Here is a 26,218-nt window from a genome sequence, read left to right on the forward strand (position 1 = left end):
AGAAAACTGATCGGTCCGGACTAGCGTTGGATCGTTAGAGGTGATAAGGATTGGGGTTCGGGGTTAGGGTGTTACGGTCTGAGGGTTAGGGGTTTGACATTAATAGGTCACGGGTTAGTCACTTATATATAGAAGGTTAGAGGGTTAAGGGTTAGTGTGTTATGGTCTGAGGGGTGGGGGTTTGACATTAGGAGGTTAGCGGTTAATGAGTTAGATTTAGAACGTTAGGGTTAGAGGGTTAAGGGTTAGGGTGTTACGGTCGGAGGTTTAGGGGTTTGGCATTGGAGAGTTAGGGGTTAATGAGTTAGATTTAAAAGGTTAGGGTTAGAGGGTCCCCGCGACCCTACTGAGGATAAGCGGTGCAGATAATGGATGGATGGGTTAGAGGGTTAAGGTGCTATAGTCGGAGGGTTGGGGGTTCGACATTAGAGGTTTAGGAGTTAATGAGTTACATCTAGAAGGTTAGGGTTTTGAGGTTAGTGTAGAACGGTAAGAACTTTGGGGTTAAAGGGTTAGGAAGTTATGGTCACAGGGTTAGGGTTTTGGCATTGCAGAGTTAGGGGTTTGGGTTACAAGCTAGATGTTAAAGTTAGAGGTTTGGGTTTTGGTATTAGATGCCTATTGATTCATTCGATTTTTAAGGATTGTTAAATGTCGCTTTAGAATCCAGGCCATTCCGGTTTAGTGCAGTTTTGGACTCCGTACAAGCGTGGGTTTTATGAACGAATGAACGGAGCCCTTCGCACCTTTTTTATAACCCTCCTAAAAGCAGTCACGGCTCCGGCCAATCGAGCGGACGTTTGCTCATAAATTCAAGTGCCGGCAAAAATGGAATTTCATCAAAAGAAACGTAACAGGAGCCCCCTAGCATACAGTGTCCCATACCTTAGATTTTGTTATGATGCGGTATAATGGGGAAAACGCGGAAAAAGGGGCAGAAAAACATCTTATTCCAGTTAAACGAATGCAGTTTGACACCTAAACTGACTCAACATCCTGTACAAACGCAACGCTCCTTCTTTAATGGCTGGGGAGAAAACTCTTTTGAAGGAAAGGAACTAGAGAGTTGCTTCTATTTTTTGACATCCTCCAAATATGTATGGCGAGGCGGATGTTTGACACGCCTGCCGCAAGTGAAAAAGTCGTAAGGCGGGGACGCCATATCCCGGGGATCTTCCGTCTCTAACTACGCGTTTCATTCCACAAAATAATTCTTGGCCACCACCGGAGAAAGTGAGCATCTGGAGACGTCTCTGTAGACGGCAGAGCGCCAACGAATCTCTGGCAAGAACGGAGACGGCGCTTGTAACGCTTAGCTAAACGCTGTTAGCCGGTTGGACGCTACACAGTGCGAGCGATCCGTCTCCAGAACCGTAAAACAAAATGAACCGGGCGGGCGTAAAAAATACAGCTGGGATGCTAACGGCGAATCCATAGAATTGACTGAGAAGAACTATTCGGTTTTATCGGTAGCTGTACGAAATGTTTCGGTTTATGTGCCTCTTTGTTCGTCTCGTTAAGTTTGATTTTGTCCACCTGTGTTCTCTCCCCGGTCACTTCCTTGGTCTTTGTGTGGCTTGTCCAGGTGTTTTTGTCTCGTTACTCCATGTCTATTCAGTTCCTAGGTTTCTGTCCAGATGTTTCTCGTTTGTCTCGTTAGTAGATGTCTATTTAGTTCCTGGGTTTCTGTACAGGTCTTTCTACGTTGTCTCATTACCCCGTGTAAATTAAACTCCTGGGTTTTTGTGCAGGTATTTCTGTCGTGTTTGTTCTTTGTTTTGATAAATTATTAAGTAAGTGTGGGAAGCAGTTCTAATTATTCCAGTGCCTGTTGTTCAGGAAAATACACACTTTGTGCATCCACCTGGTACTCCACCAGGCACGTCACATCAGAGCTACATCAAATGTATTTTTCCTATACATTTATATCTATTATATTAATATATCTATTTATAGTGTTATTCAATCACTAATACATATACTCTATAGTTCCTGAGCTAATGAGCATAGGTGTCTGTCCCCTACCTCACCTTAAGGATCATTGCCGTACCCCGTGGTGTCAAGGTTTTCTCATAGATCGTACGCGTTACCTATTCAAACAAGAACAAAAGCAAGTGTAGACCATTTGTATTTGCGAGAATGATGATTGAGGGCGCAGACTACCGGAGAAGAAGTTTATCTCGCGCTAGCATAATGAAGCCGGCTAAACATTTATTTCCTGGATTCCCAACGCGAGAGCAACGTATAATTGGAAGGAATTTTCTCTCGGAGTTGTCACAAAGACCCCGGCAGCCGGGCGGCGAACCGAGTTAGCGACTGCGAGCGAGCAATTAAGTTGTTCATTTTGTGCCTAGCGACCGCGTGAGCAATGGAAAGACCAGATTGCTAGCAATTAAAAAATGGGAAGGGGAAAAAAGAAGACAAGACACTGCTGTTTAAGCCATCCCAAGAAGACTTCATCAGGGAATCCTTTTCATTTGGATTCCTAAAAAGGAAGCTAGCGGGTACCCCTGAAGAATTCTTCTTTGCTCTGATTAGCTACTATATCATGTGCCATTAATAATTTGTTATAAAAAAAAATACTAACACTCTGTAATGGTTGTCATTGTTATGCTTCTATATGATACTCGAGGCAATCGATTTCTCGATCTCTCTGAAATTAATTACTCAGGTCTCATGTGAATGGTGACATAAGAAATCCATCTCAGATGCTGGATTACGCCAAGTATTTTTTTAAACATCCAACTACTTATGTATCACACAGTGTTCTCGTTTGCCCGCTTCTCTGCGTCCTGAACGCATTATTTTTGCTGGGGACGCATCGTGTGAAATCAACGTGCGTCCCCGGGACGCAAATTTTTTGACACGCAATTGTCATTATCAATTTTTAACAAAGATTTACCACACTCCAAACTTTTCGTCAGGCAGATCCGCCATTGTTGTTTTGGTCTCGCGGTTCGAGTTTTCGTCTGCACGCCGATCTCCAGTTCGAGTTGTGTAGTGAAAGTCCGTTTCTTTTTAGAGAAGCGGCTTTTTCGGCTCAACTCATTAAAGAGAGCCGACTCTCAAACGGCTCACTTGCTTTGATGCATTATATTACGAATGATTATGTTGTATAAAGAAGTTAAGAAAAAAAGGAAGTACAAAAGGAGAAAATGAAAAAAGACAGGTTTGTGGTGATCCCTTTTAATCAGTATATTACCAACACGAATTTAATGGATAAAATAAATTAATAATTTGAATAAAAAAATGTATTACTCTACTTAATTATATTTGCATGTATTTTTTCCTTCTACAGTGAACGTCCAAGTGACTTCATTTTTTTTTATAATAAACCTCATTCATGTCGAGCAACTCGGTGTCTCACAACAAAATGTTCATTAACAATATATATGATATAAGGAAACACATGTACAATATAACATGTTAAACTACATAAATAAACATGTTTGAAAAAAAAAAGATTTTTTTTGTATTTTGTGAGGGAAATTATGACAGTTTGTAAGGGCATGGAGCACACAAAATTTTGGGGACCCATAGATCTCTGTTGGGACCCATAGATTTTTGAGCATGCGAGTCAACGGGGCCCATCACTTTTCAGAGGTAAAATGAACACTGATCACACACGCTTCACAAAACATCTGGGATCGATTACTCATGTTTGACGTGAACAAAGTTAGGAGTAAGCAATCTCAGATGCCTGGATTATGCCTATAATTATTCGCGGTCTCCTTTATACCAGGTCTTCTGAGATTGATGACTCGGATCTTTGGTGAAAGGAGTCAGAAATCAATCGCTGATGGCTGGATTGGTAAGTGTTGTTGTTTTTGTTAAATGATCCGATTGTTTATATATCACACACGTGCCAGTTTAATTGTTATCGCCCTACAATCAAGGGATATGAAATCAACTATTCATGTCTTGCGTAAAATGGATTATGCCTAAGTGCAGTTTTTCTTAAACATATATATATTATCCAGTTGTTTGAATATATATTTGCAACCCTCATTCAATCGTGGCATCTCGATCAATTACACTTGTCTTACATAAACCAAGACATAAGTAATCTATCTCAGATGAACGGATTATGCTTGAGTGCCAATATCTTTTAATAATACTCAATTGCTTCTGGATCACGCAGCTGTTAATTTGCTCCTTTTAATTGTCTGTCGTGAACATAGACATAAGTAATCGAGTTTAGATGCCTGGATTTTGCTTAAGTGTTGTTGTTTTTTGTCTATTTACCTATATATAAGACAGGTTTCCATTTATTTGCGATGTAATTTTGAGATGAATTGGGTCTCACGCAAACAAAGAGACATAAATAATCAATCCCAGATTGTAGATACTGTGGAAAAAGCTCTCAACTTTGTATTCAATCATGTCCCACATCTAGAAGTAATCGTTCCATCGTCTAACTGTCCTTAAACTTGCGGAACGGAAGTTTTTTTTGTGAAGTCTTCAACGAGAAAACAAAATGCGGCGAGACCGCGGGCAATTTTGCGGACTTGTTGAAGTTCTCGAAAGTTGAACGAGCGCAATCCAGCGTCTCCTTTGATCGGAGCTGCAAACTCGGCGACATTGATTCCATTCCTCTTGAGACCGAGACCACTTTGTTCCCTCGCCGGAGTCGCCGCCTTCAACTCGGTCTTTTCCCAGGACGATAACGAAGCGTCGACTTCGTCACGTAACCTCCGGTGCCAGGAGAGTTGAGCTTTAACGGGAAGTCGGTAGAAAGGCGGCGGTCCAGATGGAGTTGCCGGCTGCCGCCGGGACGATCCGGCGGCGGGCGATGTTTCCCGTGGGAGTCGCAATCTGCCGGCTCGGCCTTATTTGTCCCCTCGGGCCCTCCTTGTGAGATGGGGTCCGCTGAGAGCTGTCGAGCGCTTGGCAGGTGGAGAAGACGGCAGATGATCTAAGGGAAGCTCCGAGCCGCCGCAAGCTTTCGTTAGTCTTGCGGAATCATAACGATTTCGTCGTGTTCCGATTTGACGAATGTACATTCTTCCGGCGATGATTTTAAATGTCGTTGAAGTGATGAAAATGTTAAAATCAAATGGAAAATCAATCCACCCGAATCTGAGTTTAAAAAATTGGTAAATGACATTCCAAACGGTTGGACGGAACATTCTCTGTGACTTAAAATGTACTTGTAGATGTGGTCAACATGTTTATACCAAGCTAAGACCTTTTCCACAATACTTATGATCCAGCCATCTCAAATTACTTGTCTACATCCACGTGAGACCTGAGGAATTGATCTAAGTTTGCAAGTAATGTGTTAATATACAGGCCAGAAAATATAGAAAACAAACAAACGTAAGCATAATCCAGCTGTTAAAGCTAAAATGCTCTTAATGTTAAAAGCTGAGGTGATCAGAGAGAGCTAAATATGATCTGCTTTTACACCAGCCATCTGAAATGGATAACTTACATATTTATCCGCGTTAGACATTAGTAATCGATCTTGGATAGGTTCCTTGAAAGGGGATAACAAATACGTTGGCATGTGTGAAGAATTACATACATATAATATTAATGTATAACAGTTGCATTTCATAAAGTTTGATTTCTTAAAAATAAAAATCATGACACATGCTATTGCCGGCTAATCAGACTTTCGATTCGTCTTGCCTAAGATCGTTACAGAATGGTAGCCTTTGTCAGAATCCATTTTGACAAGTGGTCTTTTGCCGTTTCAGTCTTTCTGTACATTTTATTTGCAATGATTGTACAATATTGAATTTATAATGACTATGATTGAGCAGGAAAAAACTTTTTTTTATACATTGGGAAATTCCAGTATTATTAATTGATTTGTGACCCAAAAGGGCCAAATTCCTACGTACAGAACATTCTTCGTTACGCAAGTTCAAGGTATGGAATAACCCTGTACTCCATCAAATGTGGAAACACCAAAAATAGGATGTTGTCAAAGGGTATTCCCGATAACCAGTTCTCCACAATTGAAAAGACGTTTGCGGCTATGGTCAGAGGTTTGCTTTAGGTGTTAGAGGCTAGAAGGGTTAGGGGGTTTGAAGTTTAGGAGGGTAGAGAGCTAGGGGGTTAGGCGTTTGCGTAAGGGGTTTGGGTGTTAGGGTTAGGAGTTTGGGGTAAAAGTTACTGACTAACTTTTAACGTCGTCTTTCTTTAAAAATGCACAAATCAAAAGATTATGTATTGTGGAATGAGCGTCAATAATAGCGGGGAGCGGAACAGATTGAACGGCAAATAAAGAGCCACGAAACGAAAGTTAGCAAGTGGAACAGATGGAGGACGGCGGTGTCGCTTAATGAGGTTTCGGGAACGCCGCGCCAGAAAAAGATCCACATGGCTCACAAACGCGCTCGTCTTATCGAGATCGACACCGTTGGCGTTTTGCTTCCACGACGACTATTTTTACGTTTTTCGAGATGTTGTTTACTGGAAGACCAACGAAAAAACATTTTAGATGCTGTTGAAAATGAACACATTTAGCTTTTTTTTAGCCGATACATTTCATATTGGTTTTTGAATCATTGAAGACTTCAGGTGTTTAAATCCAGGTCCTACACATCCTTTGTCTCGTTAGTCCACGCCTATTTAGTTCCTAGTTTCTTGTCAAGGTGTTTCCTGTTGGTCTTGTTAGTCCATGTCTATTTATTTCCTAGATTTCCGTCCCAAATGTTTTTTGTTGATTTCAATAGTTCGCGTCTATTAAGTTCCTGGGTTCCTGTCCAGGCGTTTCTTATTTGCTTTGTTAGCCCATGTCTATTTAGTTCCTGTACAGACGTTTTTTATTTGTGCCGTAAGTCCATGTCGACTTAGTTCCTGGGTTCCTATGCAGGTGTTTCTCATCTGTCACGTTAGTGATATTAAGTGTCTTTTTAGTTACAGGGTTCCTGTCCAGGTGTGTCAAGTGTAACCCGTTATCTATTTAGTTCCTGTCGTCCAAGTGTTCTTTGTCTGCCCTGTTAGTCCAGTAATATTTGGTTCCTGAGTTTCTGTCCTGACATTTCTCATTTGTGCCATTAGTCTTTGTCTACTTCCTGGGTTCTGTGCAGGTCTTTCTGGTTGTTTTATTAGTCGTAGCGTACTTAGTTCCTGGGTTCCTATACAGGTGTTTCTCATCTATCTTGTTGGTCCACGTCTATTTACTTCTTGGATTTCTGTCCAAGTGTATATACTTCTTAGGATTCTCTCCGGGTTTTTCTATTTTTGTCTTGTCGGTCAATAAATATTTGGTTTATGGATATCTCCCTAGGTTTTGTCGTTGGTCTTGTTAGTCCATGTCTATTCAGTTTCTTCAATTTTATCGAGGTCGTTCTCGTTTTTCTTATTAGTCCAAGCAGGTTTAATTCCTTTTTTTTTCACCCAAGTGTTTTTTGTTTGTCTTGTTAGTCCATTAGTATTTAGTTACTAGGTTTCTGCTATGTCGTTATTCTCCATGTTATGTTTTTGTTCACGTCTTGCTAAACTCGATCTTGTCCAGCTGTGTTCTGTTGATTCCCTATCTGGTTATTTGTCGTTGTTTGGCTTGTCGAGGTTTCTTTTTTGTCTCTGTTTAATTCTTAGTTGTCTGAACTGCGCTTAATGTCCCGTACTTCCCCGTACTTTTAAAATCTGTTATTCTTCAACCGATGTCAACCAAGATTTGATGTGGAGAAAGGCAGCGAGAGTGTAAATAAACCCGACACCCGGTTAAGAGTTCCAGACGAGAGCGGTTCTCCCGAGACTTCTACCGCGGGGACTTTGGACTCTGTCAACGGATCTGGCCCTGTCCCCCCCCGCAAACTTTTTAATGAGGCAGTTAGCTGCAAAGCGCTAACCTTTCGCTGTCGCTCTCTGACCGAGCGTTTTGATGAGACGGAATATTGATAAAGCTGTCACGGGGGCCAACCTTACTGCCGATACGTGAGCTAGTACTTTCACATTTCAGTACTTCTCGCCACTTCTCATCTTTGGCTGCATTTTGTAACACTTTATGATCCTTTGTATGAAGGATCGATGGAAATAAGTAGTTACAAATAGCTCTTTTTTTTTTTCATAAAGTCTTGATTACATGTTTACCCTGGCGTGCTATGTTTACTCTTGTTGCTTTCAATGTTTACTACCGACGATGAAGACTATTCAAACTACAAATACATACCGTATATATAAATCGGGTACTACCTCAATATAAAACTTAAATGTAACTTTTCTGATATGAACGCATTAAGTCTTTTATTCATTTAAGTATTTTGTTGTGTATTTAGTCATTTTAAAAATAACAACTAGCTCAGCTTTTCACCTACCTACGGTTCAAACCTGATCAACCAATAGGTGAAAGGCTTCGCCAGTTCGACCCGCCTCATCATTCGAATAACACCCTGTTGAGACAGAATACACAACACGTCGAAACACAAGACAAAATGAGTGATCAAATGCACAACAGAATTCACGACAGAATAAATGCGTGACATAATACATGAAAAATGAGGCCAGAAAATAACTGTGACGGAATTACAGACAAAACACTTGTTGAAATACAAAAAAATATCAAAATAAATTCAAGCCGAAATGCATAAATGTAAGGGTACCTTGCATTTATGTCATTTATGTCAGGACCAGGACAGGTAGCAGAACCCACTCGCGTAATGTTACCCACAGTTTATTGGGGAGAAGAGAAAGGAGCGCACACTCAATCCGGAGATTGTTGGTTGCGGGGAGTAGATTGCTCGGAACGTGGAAGTGATCAAAATCAAAGGGATCGAGACGAGAGACGAGAACAAAACAGGAGCAAAAACACAGGCAAAAACGAAGATTCTCAGGGCTAGACGTGTCAAGACAGAGTTTCACAGACGCTCTGACAAAAGGCGACTCACAGGACAGCGTTTAAGTAGTGACAGGGAGCAATTTGTCAATGAGTTTCAGCTGGTGTCCATGGGCGGGGCCAATCGGGTGCCATGGCAACCGTGACAATTTATTTAGGTATTACACACTGTATTCATATGGCATCTATTTGAATGTATTTCTTTCTTTCTATGTGTGGCAGGATCTGTCCGCCATATTATTGAAATTTAGTAGCGGTGCAATAAATAGCTGAGCGAATAGAAAGCCGGAAGTAGACGTTTTGATGTTAATTTCTTGAAAAACCTGTGAAAATATGGCATTTTTTTATTTCCATTTTTTGTAAATACATAATTTCGATGTTTTTATATCACAAGAAAGTCATACTATTTGTTTTCCCACGCAATGGAGATAAAGTAAGGAATGCGAAAAGGTTATGACTTGAAAATGTTAAGACAGCCACAAAACCCGCAAATGGCGTACCCAAAAAACCCGAAACAAGCATGTTTCCTTCCCCAAAGCGGTTCAGTGAACTATTACAGACCGATGACACCCAAGGGACAAATCCGATGACATTTATGTGGCTGATAAGGACAAACCACGTCCCATATCCTCAGAGTACAGTCGAATGATGTCTGGAAACGAGCGCAAAAAACTACCATCGACTAGATTCCTCCCCTAAAAAATGAATTCAAATACATACCTATCCATCTATCTTGCTAGCTATCTATCTATCCATCTCGCTAGCTAGCTATCTCGCTATCTTGCTATCTCGCTATCTATCCCTCTGTCTCGCTATCTATCTACCGATCTACCTATCTACCTACCTACCTACCCTGGTCATATCCTTTGAGAGGGGTGACCGAAAGCAAGACAAAAACACAGAAAAGAAAAATGGGAAAAAGTAGCAAAAACACACAAAAAATGTTTTTGATCATGGCCATCCCAAATGACCAAACACCCAAACAAGTTAAGCACCTCGGCACCCAAGACGGTCATGCTTTCGTCCCTCCGGATGAAACAGGACACAAGAGAGCGGCCATGTCACTTGGGTCAGGGTGAAACAACACACTCTTCTGTTAAACAGCAGGGCCCGACAGCTTTCGCTGGTTTACCCGTGCCGCATCATACGCGTCCAAACATCCACCATTTTTTTACAACACCTCTCCACTCATTCCTATCACCAGCAAGAGCTCTAGCTTCCACTATGTAAACTGTTCCCCAAAATGGGATTGGATCAATTGATCAGATTGTGACTGATTGGATTGACTAGATTCGGTTGATTTGACTGAGTTGATTCGGTTAGGTTTGATTTCATCAGATTGGATTTGACACATATCATGAACTGGATTATGTTCATTAGTGTTGATTGGATTTGATCGCCTTCGGGATTTGATTGTAGGATCGATTTAATTCATGATTTGATGAATACATTTGAATTGTTTTGATTCGTTGTCTGATTGGATTAGATTGATTGCGTTTGACGGATGGGAATTTGCTAAATTGGTGTGGGTCTATTGGATTGGTTTGACTGGATTAGTTTGATTGGTTTGATTGTGATTGATTTCATTTGACTAGATTAGATCGCTTTTGAGATTGGATTTGATTGATTGTAATTGGTTGCAATGATACATTTGCTTGGATTATCGATTTGGATAAGATTGATTGGATTTGACAGATATGATTTTGTTAGGATTGTGTTAACTGGATTGGTTTAATTCTGACTGAATTAGTTTTACTAGATTAGATCACCATTAAGATTTGATAAGATTGGGTTGACTCGATTTGGTTGATTTGATAGGTTTGTTTGAAATAACTAGCTCGATTGATTTGATTTGACTGATTTGATTCAATTTCATTGGTGTGGATTGATAGGATTGGTTCGCCTGAATTACGTTAATTGTTTGGACTTGATTGATTTCCTTGATTAGTTTGAATAAATGTATTTAATTGATTTGACTGATGTGATATGTGTGATTGTGTCATGGTTGCCATGGCGCCCAATTGGCCACGCCCACGTGTGTCACGGTTGCCATGGCTCCCAATTTGCCCCGCCTGTATGGCGCCAGCTGCAGCTTGTTGACAGATTGGCTCCCTGTCAGTATTTTAAGTCTGTCCTGTCAGTCCCCTTTTGCCGGTCCGTCTGTGAATCTCCATTTTTACACGGCAAGCTCTTTTTCGCCTGTCCTGTGTTTTTCTCCCGCTATGATCTGTTTGGTCTCAACCACGTGTGCTCTCCCGTCCCGAATGACGACCTGTTTTGATCTTGACCACGTCTGTTCTCCCGCCCCGAAAAACGATCTAGACATCGTCTACCCTCCTCTCCTGGCTTTCAACTTTTTTTCCGTTCCTGACACCGCCATTGCTCGCCACGGAAGTCCCACTTCTGCGTCTGAGCAACCTACTCCCTGGACCAGCGATCTCCGGATCGTGTGTACGCTCCTTTCCCTTCTACCCAATTAAACTGTGAAAAACGTTACGCGAATGGGTCCTGTCTCCGTTCTGGCCGTGACAGATTGGTGTGGATCGATTTTGATTCGGTTGACGGGATTTCATTAAGAGGTTTCATTCCGATTGGTTCTGTTTTGATTGATTTACTCTCACTATTTGATTGTTTGACTGAATAAGATTGATTGGATTGGACTGATTGGATTCCATTGACTGAATTTGGTCGACTGTTTTTGATCTGATGAATTTGTTTGATTGGGTTGATTATAATGACTAGAATTGACTTATTTGATTTGTCTGATTAAATTTACTGGATTCGGTGGATTGATTTGGATTTGTTTGATTCTGTTTGATATTTGCTTAGTTTAGATTGGATTAGATCATATTTGTGATTGGATTTGTTTGATTGACTGGACTTGGTTGGTGGCACGGCTCTCTTTGTGTTTTAATTAATTAGTTGAATAGAATTTGATTGACATGCCAGATATCAAAATAGTTTCGACACGGCTTCTTTTGTTCACACAATGCCGAGGGGAGAATGGACTCAGATGTCGCTCGCACACGCCGATTCCCTGGATTATAAAATTTCCGAAGTGTGATACTATTCATCTGGCCACCTGTTATTCATCCAAATCTGTTGGTGTTAAAACAAAAAAAATTGTAATAACGGGAAAAAAAAACAACGTTGCCGGAGCGCCACGTGAAAATCTCCCGTGGTTTGACACCTCGCCCTATTTCCAAAGTCATTTTCACTTCCGATGCATAATGGATGACGGCGGCCGGGGGGGCGTACGAGCAATTCCGAATCGGCGCTTCGTCGACCCTCGCTCTCTCTCTCTACTTTCCTTCCTCATTCGACCTTTGCTCTCATTTGCCAAACCGACCTGACCCAGGCAAAGTCACGATATTCCTCAACGGACGTCGACCATTTCGTTTGCCTGACTTTGTTACTCTCCCTTTTCATTTTGCTTACTTAATTGTAAATATTAGCTAACCTGATATTGTTTCAATCTTGTCTTTTCTGATGTTTCTACTTGAGTGCCGCGTTGTCAAGTCAAGTCATGTTTTTTTGTGACGCCCTTAATCACAAAGAGTCTCAAAAGGCTGCACAGACCACAGATTATTGCAAACCTCAGACGTATGACACCATCCCCTGATCTAAAACCTACATGATGGCAAGGAAAAACTCAAAAACCTCAAGTCAAGTCATGTTTATTTGAGACACCCTTAATCAGAAGGAGTCTCAAAGGGCTGCACAGACTACAGACTATTATGACACCATCACCTGATCTAAAACCTACATGAGGGCAAGGAAAAACTCAAAAACCTCAAGTCAAGTCATGTTTATTAGTTTGGCCCTTAATCACAAAGAGTCTCAAAGGGCTGCACAGACCACAGATGATTGCAAACCACAGAATATTATGACACCTACATGAGGGCAAGGAAAAACTCAAAAACCTCAACATGAGGAAAACGAAGAAACCTTGAGAAGGGATTGAACCTTAGCTAAAAGACACAATTATTAAGGAAGTGAGGTGGCATCAAAAAAGCATATGCTTCTTCTGATTCCTTTTCGGAGATGTTACGGTCACTTTCGTTTTGGACCTGTTGTTTTGGTTTATTTTTGTTTTCTCGTGTTCAAAATACAGTTTCACATTCATTCATTCAGTTTTATTTTTTTAGTTGTTTTTTTTGTTGTTGAAATATTTCTCTAGTAGTATTTTTGTAATATAGTATTAATTTAGTATTGAGTAGTTCTACAGCATTTCTCATTTTCAAAATGAAAGAAAAATAATATATTTGGTCCCTGTTTTCAAGCACAATTTTGATATTTCGTTATTCTGATCTGGTTGTAAATAATGTTGAGTACGTTGATATCATGACAGTTCTAAATTTAACTAGGTACTTGGCTTATTACTTATTAACTTTTAATGTTACAATTAGGCTCAACTGCCAATTTTGTCGTTTCATTCCAGATATTTACAGTACTGATAAGAAAGGATGCAGGATAATGTGTCTCATCTCTACCTCATTGTGAAGTGCGCGAGACACTGGAGAGCTTGGCTTGTAAGAAAGATTGTAAGCATTTATCTTCCTCGTTAGAAAAATATTTTGAACTTTTTACACAAGTAGTTGCAGAACTTACAAATTACCGTACATACTCAGACTGGCTTTATAATAGTCGCATATTGAAAAAAATAAGATTGTGTACATCAACCTGTGGAAAGGATGGAGCCTTCATATTGTGCTTGAGCAATATTAAGAGCTTGCAAACAAAAACTTAGCTGAGACACTCCATATCCATATCCAACTTGGTCCTGTCTTCTCCCTCTCTACCGATGTACGCGAGGCACTAGAGAGATTTGAAGCACTTATCATCCTCATGAAGGTATATTTTGGTTTTTAGAAGCAGCACAATACACCATTAGCAAGAGTGTGAACAGTGTATAACTGAACTTCAATTGAATGTTTTAGACGCATTCATTCGTCCAATATTGATCATGTTTCAAAGACTTCTAAGAATTTGTGCCAACCGTTGGAATGATCCTGTCTACATTTAACAACAACCGTTACTCCTTCACGGTTATCTCTTTTGGTCGCTTAGCAACCGCAAATCAATATGGCATCCGCCGTCCTCCCTGACCTCGACCCCGCAGCGACCGACCGCCGTGTTAATTCCCTAATACTGCTCCCGTCTTTTCCAAGCTCTTCCTCGAGCATCTCATTTTATATATATTGCCGAAAAAGCCTCACCTACTAGATCCGATGGACTCTTTTACGAGTCCAGAGTTGTTGCAAAATCCACCAGTATTTTTTAAAGTAATCTCCCGGGATATGGCGACCCCGCCTTACAATGTTTTCACTTTACTGTGTAGTTCTCTCTACAGCATTTTCCTCACTATTAGTTCACATATAATTCAGGACATTGTTCTCATTCGGAGCAGCACGGCGGCGCAGAGGTTAGCGTGTGTGCAGCACAGTTCTGAGGTCGTGAGATCAAAATTCCTGTGTGAAGTTTGCATGTTCTCCCCGTGCTTGCGTGGGTTTCCTCCGGGCACTCCGGTTTCCTCCCACATTCCAAAAGCATGCATGTCAGGTGAATTGGCCGGTCCAAATTGTCCCTAGGTGTGAATGAGCGAGCGAATTGTAGGTCCCCTGCCCACGGCTCCGGCGCCCCCGCGACCCTACTAAGGATAAGCGGTGCAGATAATGGATGAATGGATGGATGTTCTCATTCGTTTTCAATGAGACCGACATTCAACAGCTTCTCACTCCAACTGGACCCTGCTCGCTAATTAACATACCAATGCTCTTTGGCTGGGAACTGGGATGTCGCTGGTTCAAATCCCAATAACATATATGCGTCGAAATTTCAAAGAATTCCCATTATAATTCAAGTTAATTGATTGAATACATACTGTTTCACAATTGGCTACTTTACATATCAACTCTCATGAATTGAGTGGACATTTTTTCATAACAAAAATCTCTACGGCCATCAAAATGACTTATACAAGGTAGCAGGGGTCTCAAACTCAATTTACTTTGGGTTGTTTTATGTCAATAAAAAGCAACAGAAAACTGGATCAAATTGACCCAAGTACTGGGTTGCTCATGAATGAATACTTTTTTTTGTTTAATGTTAGGAGTTGCAAAAAATGAATGATTTTTCTTACCGCTAGGGGTTGCCTAATAATACACACTGTCCCTTTAAACTATCGTATTAAGGCGGGGGCCTCAAACTATCATCCGGTAGGCCGCACTCGTCCCTCGGGTCGGGAGTTTGAGACCCCTGCGATAGACCCTCGGGATACAGCGTTCCCGTCTTACGATAATTTCACGTTACTGTCTGGAATAAGATGTTTCTTGGGCCCCTCTATGAGGCATTTTACCCACTATACAACATCGACAACAAATAATTCACACTGTATTGTACTTGCATAAGAAGAGTTATGTCTTTAAGAAGCCTGTCTGCTATTGGTCGACCGCCAATAAATAGCTGATATGCAATTAGTCCTGTGCTCAGGTCTCTGCACTGGCTTCCTGTCGCTCAGAGAAAAGACTTGAAAACAGCTCTGCTGGTATATAGGTCTCTTCATGATCTAGCACCAAAGTACATCTGTGACATGTTGGTCCCATATGAACCATCTCGGACCCTGAGAACCTCAGGGACAGGCCTTCTGCTGGTGCCCAGAGCCAGGGCTAAACAGGGTGAAGCTGCGTTTCAGTTCCATGCAGCTAAACTCTGGAATAGTCTTCCTGATGACGTCAGACAGGCGTCTACTCTGACAGCGTTAGAACCGAAAAATGACTCCAACATTAATTAGGAATAAAGAATCGGATGAAGGTAAGTACATCTTCTAAGGACGGGACAATCCTAGAAAGTTGAAGGTTTAAAATGAGTGACATTTTTACTCAGATGCCTCCTCCCTCCTTTTGCATCCACCTACTATTTTCCATTTTACCAGCTGAAGTCAACTCACACCAAAAGTAAATCAAATGTCATTTTTCCTTTACATACGTATTTATTTATAATTCTAATTAATCACATTCTCTATAAAATATGCGATTAAAGCCACAGTCTGGACAACTCGTGCAAGTGGAGGTTTTTATTTTTAATCCATCATTACCTTCTACTGCCACCCCCTTACATTCATCTGCTACTCCAATTGACCAGAGACAAATAATATTATTTTGTTTAATCTATTCATTTTTTATGTTATCTCATCGTATATTGTGCACATAAAGTGCCGTGAAAAAGTGTTTGACCCCTTTCTGATTTCTGTGTATTTTTTGCACATTTATCACTCAGAAAAGTTTCAGATCATCAAACCAATTTTAACATCTAACAGAGACAAATCAAGGAAAGACAAAATGCACTTTTAAAATGTCGATTTCAGTTATAAAAGTGCAACAAACATGGCTATTTACTCTTAGCTAGCTATCTAGCTCCCTTTTAGTTTTGTACTTGTTTACCTTTCTAGCTAACTATTAAGCTACCTTTTTAAGCTAACTATGAAGCAATCTAGCTAAGTTACTATTTTAGAAATTCATATCAAAGAGGGTGCCCTTTGCGCTTAGAAGTAACAAAGTAGTTTAACGCTTAAATATGTTTGGAGACCCCTGTCGTAATATATATATATATATATATATATATATATATATATATATATATATATATAAAACAACACAAACAAAAAAAAACGCCCTTTTCTAACGGAGTCAAATTTTCGAAAGATTTGTCAGAGAAGCTCATTAAAATCGACTTCCGTGGAATTTGAGGTGTGAACTCCAGAAGGAACATTAAAATGTAGCGCGAGGGCCCCGGGGCCGTTTGAAATGACGACTCCAACCATTAAACTTGTAATTACGCACTCGTGAGGGATTTGCGCTTGCTAATAAAGGCGCAGCGTGAGAGACGAAAAAACTCGGGGTCTCCTTCTCCACAACTCGATTGGAGGAGCCAAAAAAAGCCAACTGAAAGCCACAAAATAAATCAGGAATTTTACTCATACAAAAGCATCTTGGACTTTCTTTTGAAGCTATTTGGATGTAGAATTTGTCATCATCTGTAGAAAAGAAGCACGTTGTGAATGCGCCGTACTTGTGAAACCGTGCCTGAGATGCTAAATAACGTAACAGTATATAGTAAGTACTACTTGTAAAGTATATGGTAATTTACATAAAAATATAGCTATTGTTTAGGGTTAAATTACATTCGATTTTCGTTTTGTGTGACTTGAAATGGTACAGTGGAGTAGCGGGGGGATGCAGATGGAAGAAGTGGGTAGAATGAAATTAAAACTGATTTAAAACTTTCACACACGAGGATTGTCAGACTCTTAAAAGATTTATTTTCTTTTAGCGCTTTCCTTTTCTTAATAATTGTCCTGATCGTCGATTTGTTATGGCCATATTTCTTAGCAAAGATAGGGATTCAAGTATCTGTTCTGCATATCTTCATTATATTTAACTTTGTTTCGAGTTTTGTCATCTCCTTGCTTTTTCCTTTTGCAAAACTGTTTTGGGGCCTTTTTTTTTAAAACTATTCAAGTTTTCTGAAAAAAAAAACAACATTTTTTTGGGTTATATATTTTTGTTATTTTTGCATTATGTTTTTTGTTGACTCCCAAAAATTCAAGTGGAATTTTAGTAGTTCCGAGTGGTTTTGGTCTATTAAAAAATAAATAAAAAAAATACTTGTATTTATTTTTGGTGTGGAAAGGTGGCTATTATGTTTTTGCTTCTCCCTTTAGTATCATTGCAAGCCTTGACCCATAGACGATAAACACAGTACAGAAAATACAGTACCATACTCACATCGTCTTTAGAATCTAAAATGTTGTCATTGAAATATGCCAATCATGAAATCAGAGTGTTTTCCTGAAGTAAGACAATTTACAATTAGATAAAATGCCAGTGCTTAAAGGGACAATGTGTATTTTAGCGCCGACGTGTGTTAAAAAACAATATTGATTTGAATATAATAAAAAAAGAAGCTCTTAATATAAACACATATTTTGCTAATATTTCTGAGTTGATAAATGTTGGTTAATTTGACGTAACACGAGGCTCAGCTGGAGAGAGCTGGCATGATTGTCCGGCATCTTGCTGCTACAGGTACCCGAAAAAACGAGTCTCAGCAGTTTTTCTTTTCTTGTGCGATTGTGGCACTTGTTTTGGGTTGCACTGCACAATACAGCGAGAGCTGGTGACCAACTAATTCACACTGACACACTGCCCCTGGAAATAGAACCCCGTAAGCCTAGCGATCTACTTTAATCTTTCATTCCTACCTTCACTTTGAGACATGGAGCTGTGGCATTTTGCTAAGATCCCACAAGAATGAAGCTAATCATTGTAAAGGTGCCAATTGCAACCATCCATCCATTCATTATCTGCACCGCTTATCCTCAGTAGGGTTGCGGGGTGCTGGAGCCCATCCCAGCTGTCTTCTGGCAGTCGGCAGGGGACACAGAGACGGACAACTCACTCGCTCAGGAGAACATACAAACTCCGCAAAGGAAGGCCGGTAGCTGGGTTTGAACCCACGCAGGAGGTTCCCAGAACTGTGCCGCACACGCGCTAACCACAGCACCGCCGCGCTGCCCTACCCATGTTATATTACTTGAAAAAAACTCTATTAGCACGAGTTGGTGTTGGAATATTATGTATTTCTGTTCCCTGGTTCCTCTTCCTTTTGCGTTTTGTACAGTTGAATTGAATTAAAAATAGATAGATAAATACATTTAAAAAAGGGGGGGGGGTGGGGGGGGGTCACCAGCGTCTGGAACAACGTCTGCCTGGACGCCCGGTGCATGCATCTTTTACGTAGGGCGTACAACTTACAAAACGTCTCTGCCCAGGTGGCCGACCACTTTTTCAAGAGAGAGAAGGAAAAAAAAAGAAAAAGAAAAAAACCCAGACAGATTTTTATATTAAATTAAACGTTTGTTTTATTCTGATTTCAATATCTTTGTTCGATTTGGAAATTTCGGTTCGTTTAGCAATTTGCATACTCGGCAGCCGATCATAAGCCTGCATCGAATAACTTCCTGGTCCCGGACGTTCCCGAGCCTTATAAGGTCGTGCATTTGAATATCGATTTCCAAAGTAGATGCACAGAGAACACAAGAAAAATGGATAAGTGGTTAGGAATCAAGCCAAAACCTTTGCCCCAGAAGAAGGATTCAAAAGAAGGTAACAAAATGTATGACGCTACAAAACGTAAACGTACATTTAAAGCATCGTAGAAAGAGGAGTTAATGTGGCTTGTAGCAGACGACGCAACGCAAACATTGCATGGATGAAGATGAGTGTCAATACAGGTACATACTGATGGCAGATGAAAAACAGTAGATCCATAACAAACTTAATTTTAATGTGTTGTTCTGTTATATATTCCGATTATCAATCCTCAATACCTTCCAACAACGGGTTTTTTCGCGATGAGTCGCCTTATTACGTTTCACGTTGTAAAAAATGGGGCAGGCCACTTAATGGCTGGGCAGGCGACTTTTCAGAGTTGTCTGCCCTTCTGTACGGTAACTTTTTCTCATGAGTTTTAGGCACTGGTAAAACACTACAAAATGACTACAAAACTAAAAATCAGATTTAGTGCTTGAAAACAAGGACTTCTTATATATTATTTTGCTTTCATTCTGAAAATAAACAAAATACAGTACTATAGAAATAGTATTTTCATTTGACCCGCTCTGTCCCAAAAAAACCCACTGTGAAGTCAAAACAGCTTCTGGTTGCTTCACCTTTTCTCAGTGTTCGTTTCCAGTTAGCTATTTGTAGTCAGCATGCTTCGTCCGATTCATTTCATACTGTCATACTGCGCTTAACGTTACTGACGGGCCACATATTATTCATTTTACGTCAGAGGTCGCGGGCCAGTCAGATTTGATCACGGACCGTAACTTGCCCCCGGGCCGGACCATGGGCATGCTGCCTTAAGCGGGTAATTAGATGATCGGTCCTTTGTTGCTAAGAATTAGCTAAGTGGTTGCAATTAGCAGGGGCAGCACGGCGGTGCAGTGGTTAGCGCGTGTACTGCACACTTCTGAGGTCATGAGATCGAACCTCCTGTGTGGAGTTTGCATGTTCTCCCCGTGCTTGCTTGGGTTTCCTCCGGGCACTCCGGTTTCCTCCCACATTCCAAACACATGCATGTTAGGTTAATTGGCCGGTCCAAATTGTCCCTAGGTGTGAATGAGCAAGAGAGTTGTCTGTCTCCGTGTGCCCTGCGATTGGCTGGCAAACAGTTCTGCCCACTGCCCGGAGATGGCTGGGAGGGGCTGCAGCACCCCCGCGACCCTAATAAGAATAAGCGGTACAGCTAATGAGATGATGAGAATGAGACAACATGGGTATTATCAGTGTCTTGAACTAGTGAGAAAAAGTTAGCGAACACCAAGGCAGACAACTCTGAAAAGTTGCCTGCCCAGCCAGAAAGTTGCCTGCCCCATTTTTCACAACTCAAAACCCATTGTTGCAAGGTATTAAAGATTGATAATCAGAATATATAACGGAACAACACTTTAAAATTAAGTTTATTAAAAATCTACTTATAAAATTTATTGCATGTATATGACATCGCTGTTTTCCATCTGCCATCAGTACGTACCAGTATTTACTCATCTTCATTCATGCAATGTTTGCGTTGCGTCGTCTGCTACAAGCCACATTAACTCCTCTTTCCACGATGTTTACGTTTTGTAGCGTCATCAATTTTGTTAGCTTCTTTTGAATCTTTCTTCTGGGGCTGAGGTTTTGGCTTGATTCCTAACAACTTATCCATTTTTCTTGTGTTCTGTGCATCTACTATGGAAAATGTTATGCAAACGCACAACCTTATAAGGCTCGGAAAAGTCCGGAAGCAGGAAGTTATTCGATGCGAGCTTGTGATTGGCTGCAGAGTATGCAAATTGCCAAACGAACTTCCGAAATTTCCAAACCGAACAAAGATTTTGAAATCGGAATAAAGCAAACATTTGATTTTAAAAAAAAAAAAAAGTTAAAACATTTTTTTTCCCTTGAAAAAGTTGTCGGCCACCCGGGCAGAGACGTTGTGTAAGTTGTACCCCTGACGTAAAAGATGCACGCCCCGGGCGTCCAGGCAGACATTATTTCAGACATTGACATTTAGTAGTATTTCTGTACTAGTATTTTTGTTGTAGACACACAAAGAACATTTCTTTACTAGTAGCACCTTATTTATGATCGCCATGTTATTTTGACCAGTTTCGTTTGGCAGGCCGGATGAAAAAGCCTGATGTGCCGCACGAGACCGCGGGCAGTGGTTTGCCAACCTTGCGTTACAGCATTGACTAGGTTAAGGGGAGGGGCCTCAAACCGCCATTTCTTGGGCTGCCAGAGACACCTGACCTAAAGCGTTTTCACGACTTTTTTCGGCCAAACTTTCCACCAAAAAGGATACGTCCCGGCACCACAGGCTTCCTGTTGACGAGCGCAAAGGACAGTTGCGTCTTCAGGAAGACAGCGGAGGTCCCGATGAGGTGTTGACCGAAGCGCAGGGTCGACATGTCGCCGAAGGTCCGAACAGATGCCAGAACAGCGTGTGCTCAAAAACCACCTCGTGGAGGAATGCTGTACAGTGGAATGTCTTTCGGGTCGCCGAGTACCTAAAGGGAAAATATTGCCTCTCGTTACAAAAGCTTTTATGGATTCAAAGTCAAAAATACGGTAGTGTTCTACCTAAAAAACTGGTGCGTATGCGCAAATCCTGGCATGTTTCCTGTTCTATAAACACTCTCCTGTATGGTAGTGCTACAAAGAACTATCTTTCACAACGGAACTCATGAAATACAAGCAGAAACAAAGACAAGGAGAGAAGAAGAGGAAGATACTTTTTTTGGCCATTGTAACAAAGCAAGAGATAGTAAAAAGGTATGGAAACACACACCACTGTGTAGGAGGAGTTCGGGAACAACAAGGAGGAGGACACACCCATCATTAGCCCAAAATAACGAAATGTTGGTAAAGTTCTACAAATTCTCAGAATTTGTGTAGAGGAATCAAAGTGTTGACAGGTCGGCATGGCCCATTTCCCACAAATTGTCAAAACCCAGAAAAAGCAGACGTCATTGGATCAGTTTTTCAAGAATTACCAGGCAAAAAACACTGCTGAGGACAAGTAAACATGGTGGCCAGTGAAAAGCTAAATGAATATTTGGATTATTTTGTTTAATCTTTGATTTTTTTATACATGATGTGCCTCTCTTTTCATGTTTATTGTGCGGTCATCTCATTTGAATATGTATTTGTTTCATGTTCGGATGCTTGCGATTTATTTAAAAAACAAATTCCGAGCCTTGTAACGGATGAGAGCATTTCCATTGGAAAGGCGTCCCTACTTACAAATGTTTTACGTAACAAAGCTACTCCCGTAAAAACGGTTTATTATTACAATTAGAATTGTCTTTCTTGTTGTTGTATGCAAGAAGATTTTACAGGGGTAAAATATATAATATGAAGAGAAAAGAAATATAACACTATCAGGATGAGTAAGCAAAAAAAAAGTGATGACAACATAGTGCTTAGAAAAACTGGTGAAAGATGATGATGTTTCAATTAACTTCACACATTTTGGAGAAGTATTGTCATGATTACTGATATGAATCTCCTGTGCCCGCTCCCTTGGCGCCAACTGCCTGGGGCTCTGATTGGCTCTCTGTCCCTATTCAAACCCACTCCTATCTGCCACCTGTTGTCAGTCCGTCTGCAAACCTCAGTTTACACTAGGCAAGCCTTTTTTCGACCCTGAGTCCCCCCCTTTTTTTTTGTTCCTGTCTTCAACCCATTTTTCATCCTGACCACGTTTACTTAAAGCCGGGACGCTTTCGACCGTTTTTGTCCCCGACCACGTCTACTCTCCTTTCCTGGCTCCCGACTCGCTTCAGACCCCGACCACGTTTTTGCTCTCCTGTCCCGGCTACTGGCCCATTTTTCGTTCCCGCCACCGCCATTGCTCGCCACAGAAGATCCACTTCCGCGGTCAGGTGATCGGCCACACTCATTCCAGTTATGACCTGTTGTGGCGCCCTCTGGTGGACGGTAGCACGCCAGACCCTGACAAAGAGTTCCCTAGAAGTCAATGAAGGCTCCGAACTTTTGCACAATTTCACTTTTTGAGGGTTGCTATCAGGCTGGAATCCAAACTGTTGTGGTCTGGCAGTGGACTCAAACGCACAGGGCAGGAAAAGGCAAGGTTCTCGAAAGCGGGTGGCATTTAATTACAAAACCAGCTACAAAGTAACAAATAAACGGCCCAAAACAACACTAAAACTGTCAGAACCAGAAACAAAAACATGAACCTCAAAAAGCAGATAGGACTGGAAAAAAGGGGGAATGTGAAAATAAATGAACCAACCCCGGGCGCTGTCCAAACTGTCCTTATGTAGGGTCGGGGTAATAAGGGACAAGTGCGGGGTGATTGGCCACACTCATTCCAGTTACAACCCGATGAGGCGCCAGACCCTAACAATTAAAAGGCTCAAAACTTTTGCACCATTTCACTTTTCGAGTTTCGCTATCAGGCCGGAATCAAAACTGTTGTGGTTTGGCAGTGGACCCAAACGCAGGGGGCAGGTAAGGGCAAGGTTCTCGAAAACAGTTTAATCACAAAACCAGCAACAAAGTAACAAACAAACGGTCCAAAACACTCGATGAAGCGCCAAACCCTAACAATTAGAAAGCTCCGAACTTTTTCACGATTTCACTTTTGGAGTGTCGCTATCAGGCCACCGCTGGGAAAAAAATCTTCCTTTGGCTAAAAGTCCCTTTTGCCATCTTTGAACGCGGATTACCCTCTCGCAGAAAGATTGTGGGAATTCACGGGAGGCCCTTCTTCCTCTCCAGTTCTTCTCAGGAGCTCGAATCGACCTTGGAGAGCGTTAATGAACGGCGTCGGGGCTTAACGAGATCGATCGGGAGCGGGTTCCTTTCAGTTTTGGCGCCGAGATCAGTAAGTTTCGACGGGGCCCCTGGGAAGAACCGATGGACTTTGAAGTCGGGCTCTGATAAATCTTCCCACGTGGACTTCACAAAGCTCCTTATCCTCCCGGGTGGGAGTCCACCAGGGACTTTGCTGCTTTCCGACTTGGCGGTCAAACCATCTCTTGCTCCGGGGGCCTGAAACGCCGTTTCTCTGGGGGAGCTAGGGTCTTGATGAAGTCGGGGCCGAATCCGGTTTTCCGTAAAAAAAAAGTTTGGATAAAAAAAATTCCGCTGATTTTAAGTACCATACTCAAAATCAAATCTAAAAATGAAAACATTGAGAATGTATATAAAAATAAATCGATCAGTCATAAAGTAAATCAAAGTCATAATGGTTGTGAGGGATGCAACTAACGATTATTTTAATAATCGATGAATCTTTCTATCATACTTTCGATGAATCGGATTTTTAAAAGACGCATTTTTCCCTCCTTTGTTTAAATATTGAAGGTTTGGACCAGGGAGGTGTCAAACAGGCAGCCCGCGGGCCTGAGACGACGCTGAGAGAAGCGCAAGGGAAAAACAACATACAGGTTGAAATATGTCCACTTGATGTTGCCGGAGCTAGGTACCTCTCACAAACGCTGTACTTGTATTTCTTTCTCTCTCTCTCTATCTCTCTCTCTTCCTTTTTGTCTCACGCGCTATGCCTCTCTCTTTCATTCTCTCTGTCTTTCTTTTTCTCTTTCTTTGTTCCACTTTGTCTCTTTCTGTTTTTTACCTTCTTTTCTCTCTCTACCTTTTTTACTATTCTCTCTTTCCCTCTCTTGCTTTTCCATTCTCTTGTTATCCCCTCCTCTCTTTCTCTCCATCTCTTGTCTTTCCTATTTATTTCTCTTTGGATTTCTTTCTCTCTATCTTTCTTTCCCACTCTCTCACTATTTCTCTGTCTTTTGTTTCTCTCTCTCTCCCTCCATTTCTTTGTCCCAACCTCTCTTACTTTTCTCTCTCTCTTTTATATCTTTCTCCATATTCTACTAATCCGGCCCTGAGAGAATGTTTGTACTATCGTGTGGCTCGTGAGTTAAAATGAGTTTGACACCCCTGGTTAAAACGGATAGAACAATAGTGCATAAAAAAACAGAATAGTTCATAAGATTAAACAAAAACAAAAAATAACTTAACGATAAATTAGAACTTAAAATTGTATATTATAAGACAGCAAATACGGAGGATAGTCAAGTCCAGTTTATTTGTGACGTCCTTAATCCGAAGGAGTCTCAAAGGGCTGCACAAATCAAAGACTATTATGACACGATCCCCTGATCTAAAACAGATATGAGGGAAAGGGAAAACTCAAAAACCTCAACATGAGGAAAATGAAAAAACCTTGAGAACGGACCGCACATGTGGTAATCCCCTTTCCAGGATGACCAGGCTGCAATGGATGTTGCAAAAAAAATAATACACAGATACTGTAGACATTAAATATAGGTTATTCATATGCTATAGAATAGAAGTGTGTTTTAAGCCTAGATTGAAACATTTCCACTTAGGTTGCAGATCCAATCTCAGGGGGAGGAGCATTCCACATACTCTTTTCCTGTGACCCTATCCAAAGATCTTATCATATTTGAACTTATTAAACAATACAAAAAAAGAAATAGCAATACTTCTCATTTTGTGTGTAGATGAAGTGTTTAAGGAGTATGTTAGGAGTGACAAGATTGGATGGATTGAGAATGGAAATTGTGAGAGACAGAACTGGAGTAGTAATGGAACTGAGCAAGCATGTGTGAATAAGAGAGTACTCAGTTGGTTTGGACACATGGAGAGGATGGATTAAGAGCCAGTGTTGAAGAGGATCTACGGCAGGGATGTCAAACTCAATTGCCAAAGGGGCCAAAATTCAATACACACTTAAGGTCGCGGGCCAACCAGGATAAACATGTATTGAACACACTTAAACTGAATGTTTTTGGAACATAAATATGAACAAAAACAGACAAGTATATAAAATTTAAAATTTAAATCACTTTTACAGTATTTATTATTTTGCTCTAATAAAAATATCTTGTCAAATTATACAACTTAAAACTTAACTTAAACAACTTAACATTAAAATAACATTCAAATTCCTTTGCTCCTATGTCAATCTATATATTGAAAAAACTTAAATATCCCAAAAGATTTTGCTCTCCTTAATATATTTCCTGTCAAAAGTAGAAAGATCGCTACACAAATTATTTTGTAAAAACGTCACAACATTCTGAGAACAGGGAGCCTGATGTGCTTACCTTTGGCGAGAGATAGGAGGGAGTGCTTGCACTTTTTGCATAGCTCCACCCATCCCTCCCACTCACCCAATCAAACAACTTTAAGTTCTCTTCCAGTGTTTTGGCGTGTTTACAATTTGTTCCGTGGATTCATCAAAAAGTATCTGAACACGAACACAGATTATATAGTGAGCTTTTATATAAAGGATTCTTTAGCGTTG

General features: G+C 40.9%; 1 protein-coding gene across 13 annotated transcripts in view; it reads right to left on the reverse strand.

Moving 5' to 3' along the window:
• fhit (fragile histidine triad diadenosine triphosphatase) overlaps positions 1-26,218 on the reverse strand; it is a 60,981-nt gene that overhangs the window by 23,824 nt on the left and 10,939 nt on the right. For all 13 annotated transcript variants that reach the window (XM_088337701.1, XM_088337700.1, XM_088337702.1 and 10 more), the window contains exon 2: positions 21,203-21,407. In XM_088337701.1, coding sequence (XP_088193827.1) covers positions 21,203-21,308 — 106 coding nt within the window. In that variant the 5' untranslated portion in view covers positions 21,309-21,407. The remainder of the gene's footprint in view (positions 1-21,202; positions 21,408-26,218) is intronic.

The sequence above is a fragment of the Urocampus carinirostris genome, chromosome 6 (genome assembly GCF_059441175.1).
Source record: "Urocampus carinirostris isolate Australia breed hairy pipefish chromosome 6, RoL_Ucar_1.0, whole genome shotgun sequence".
Lineage (NCBI taxonomy): Eukaryota > Metazoa > Chordata > Actinopteri > Syngnathiformes > Syngnathidae > Urocampus > Urocampus carinirostris.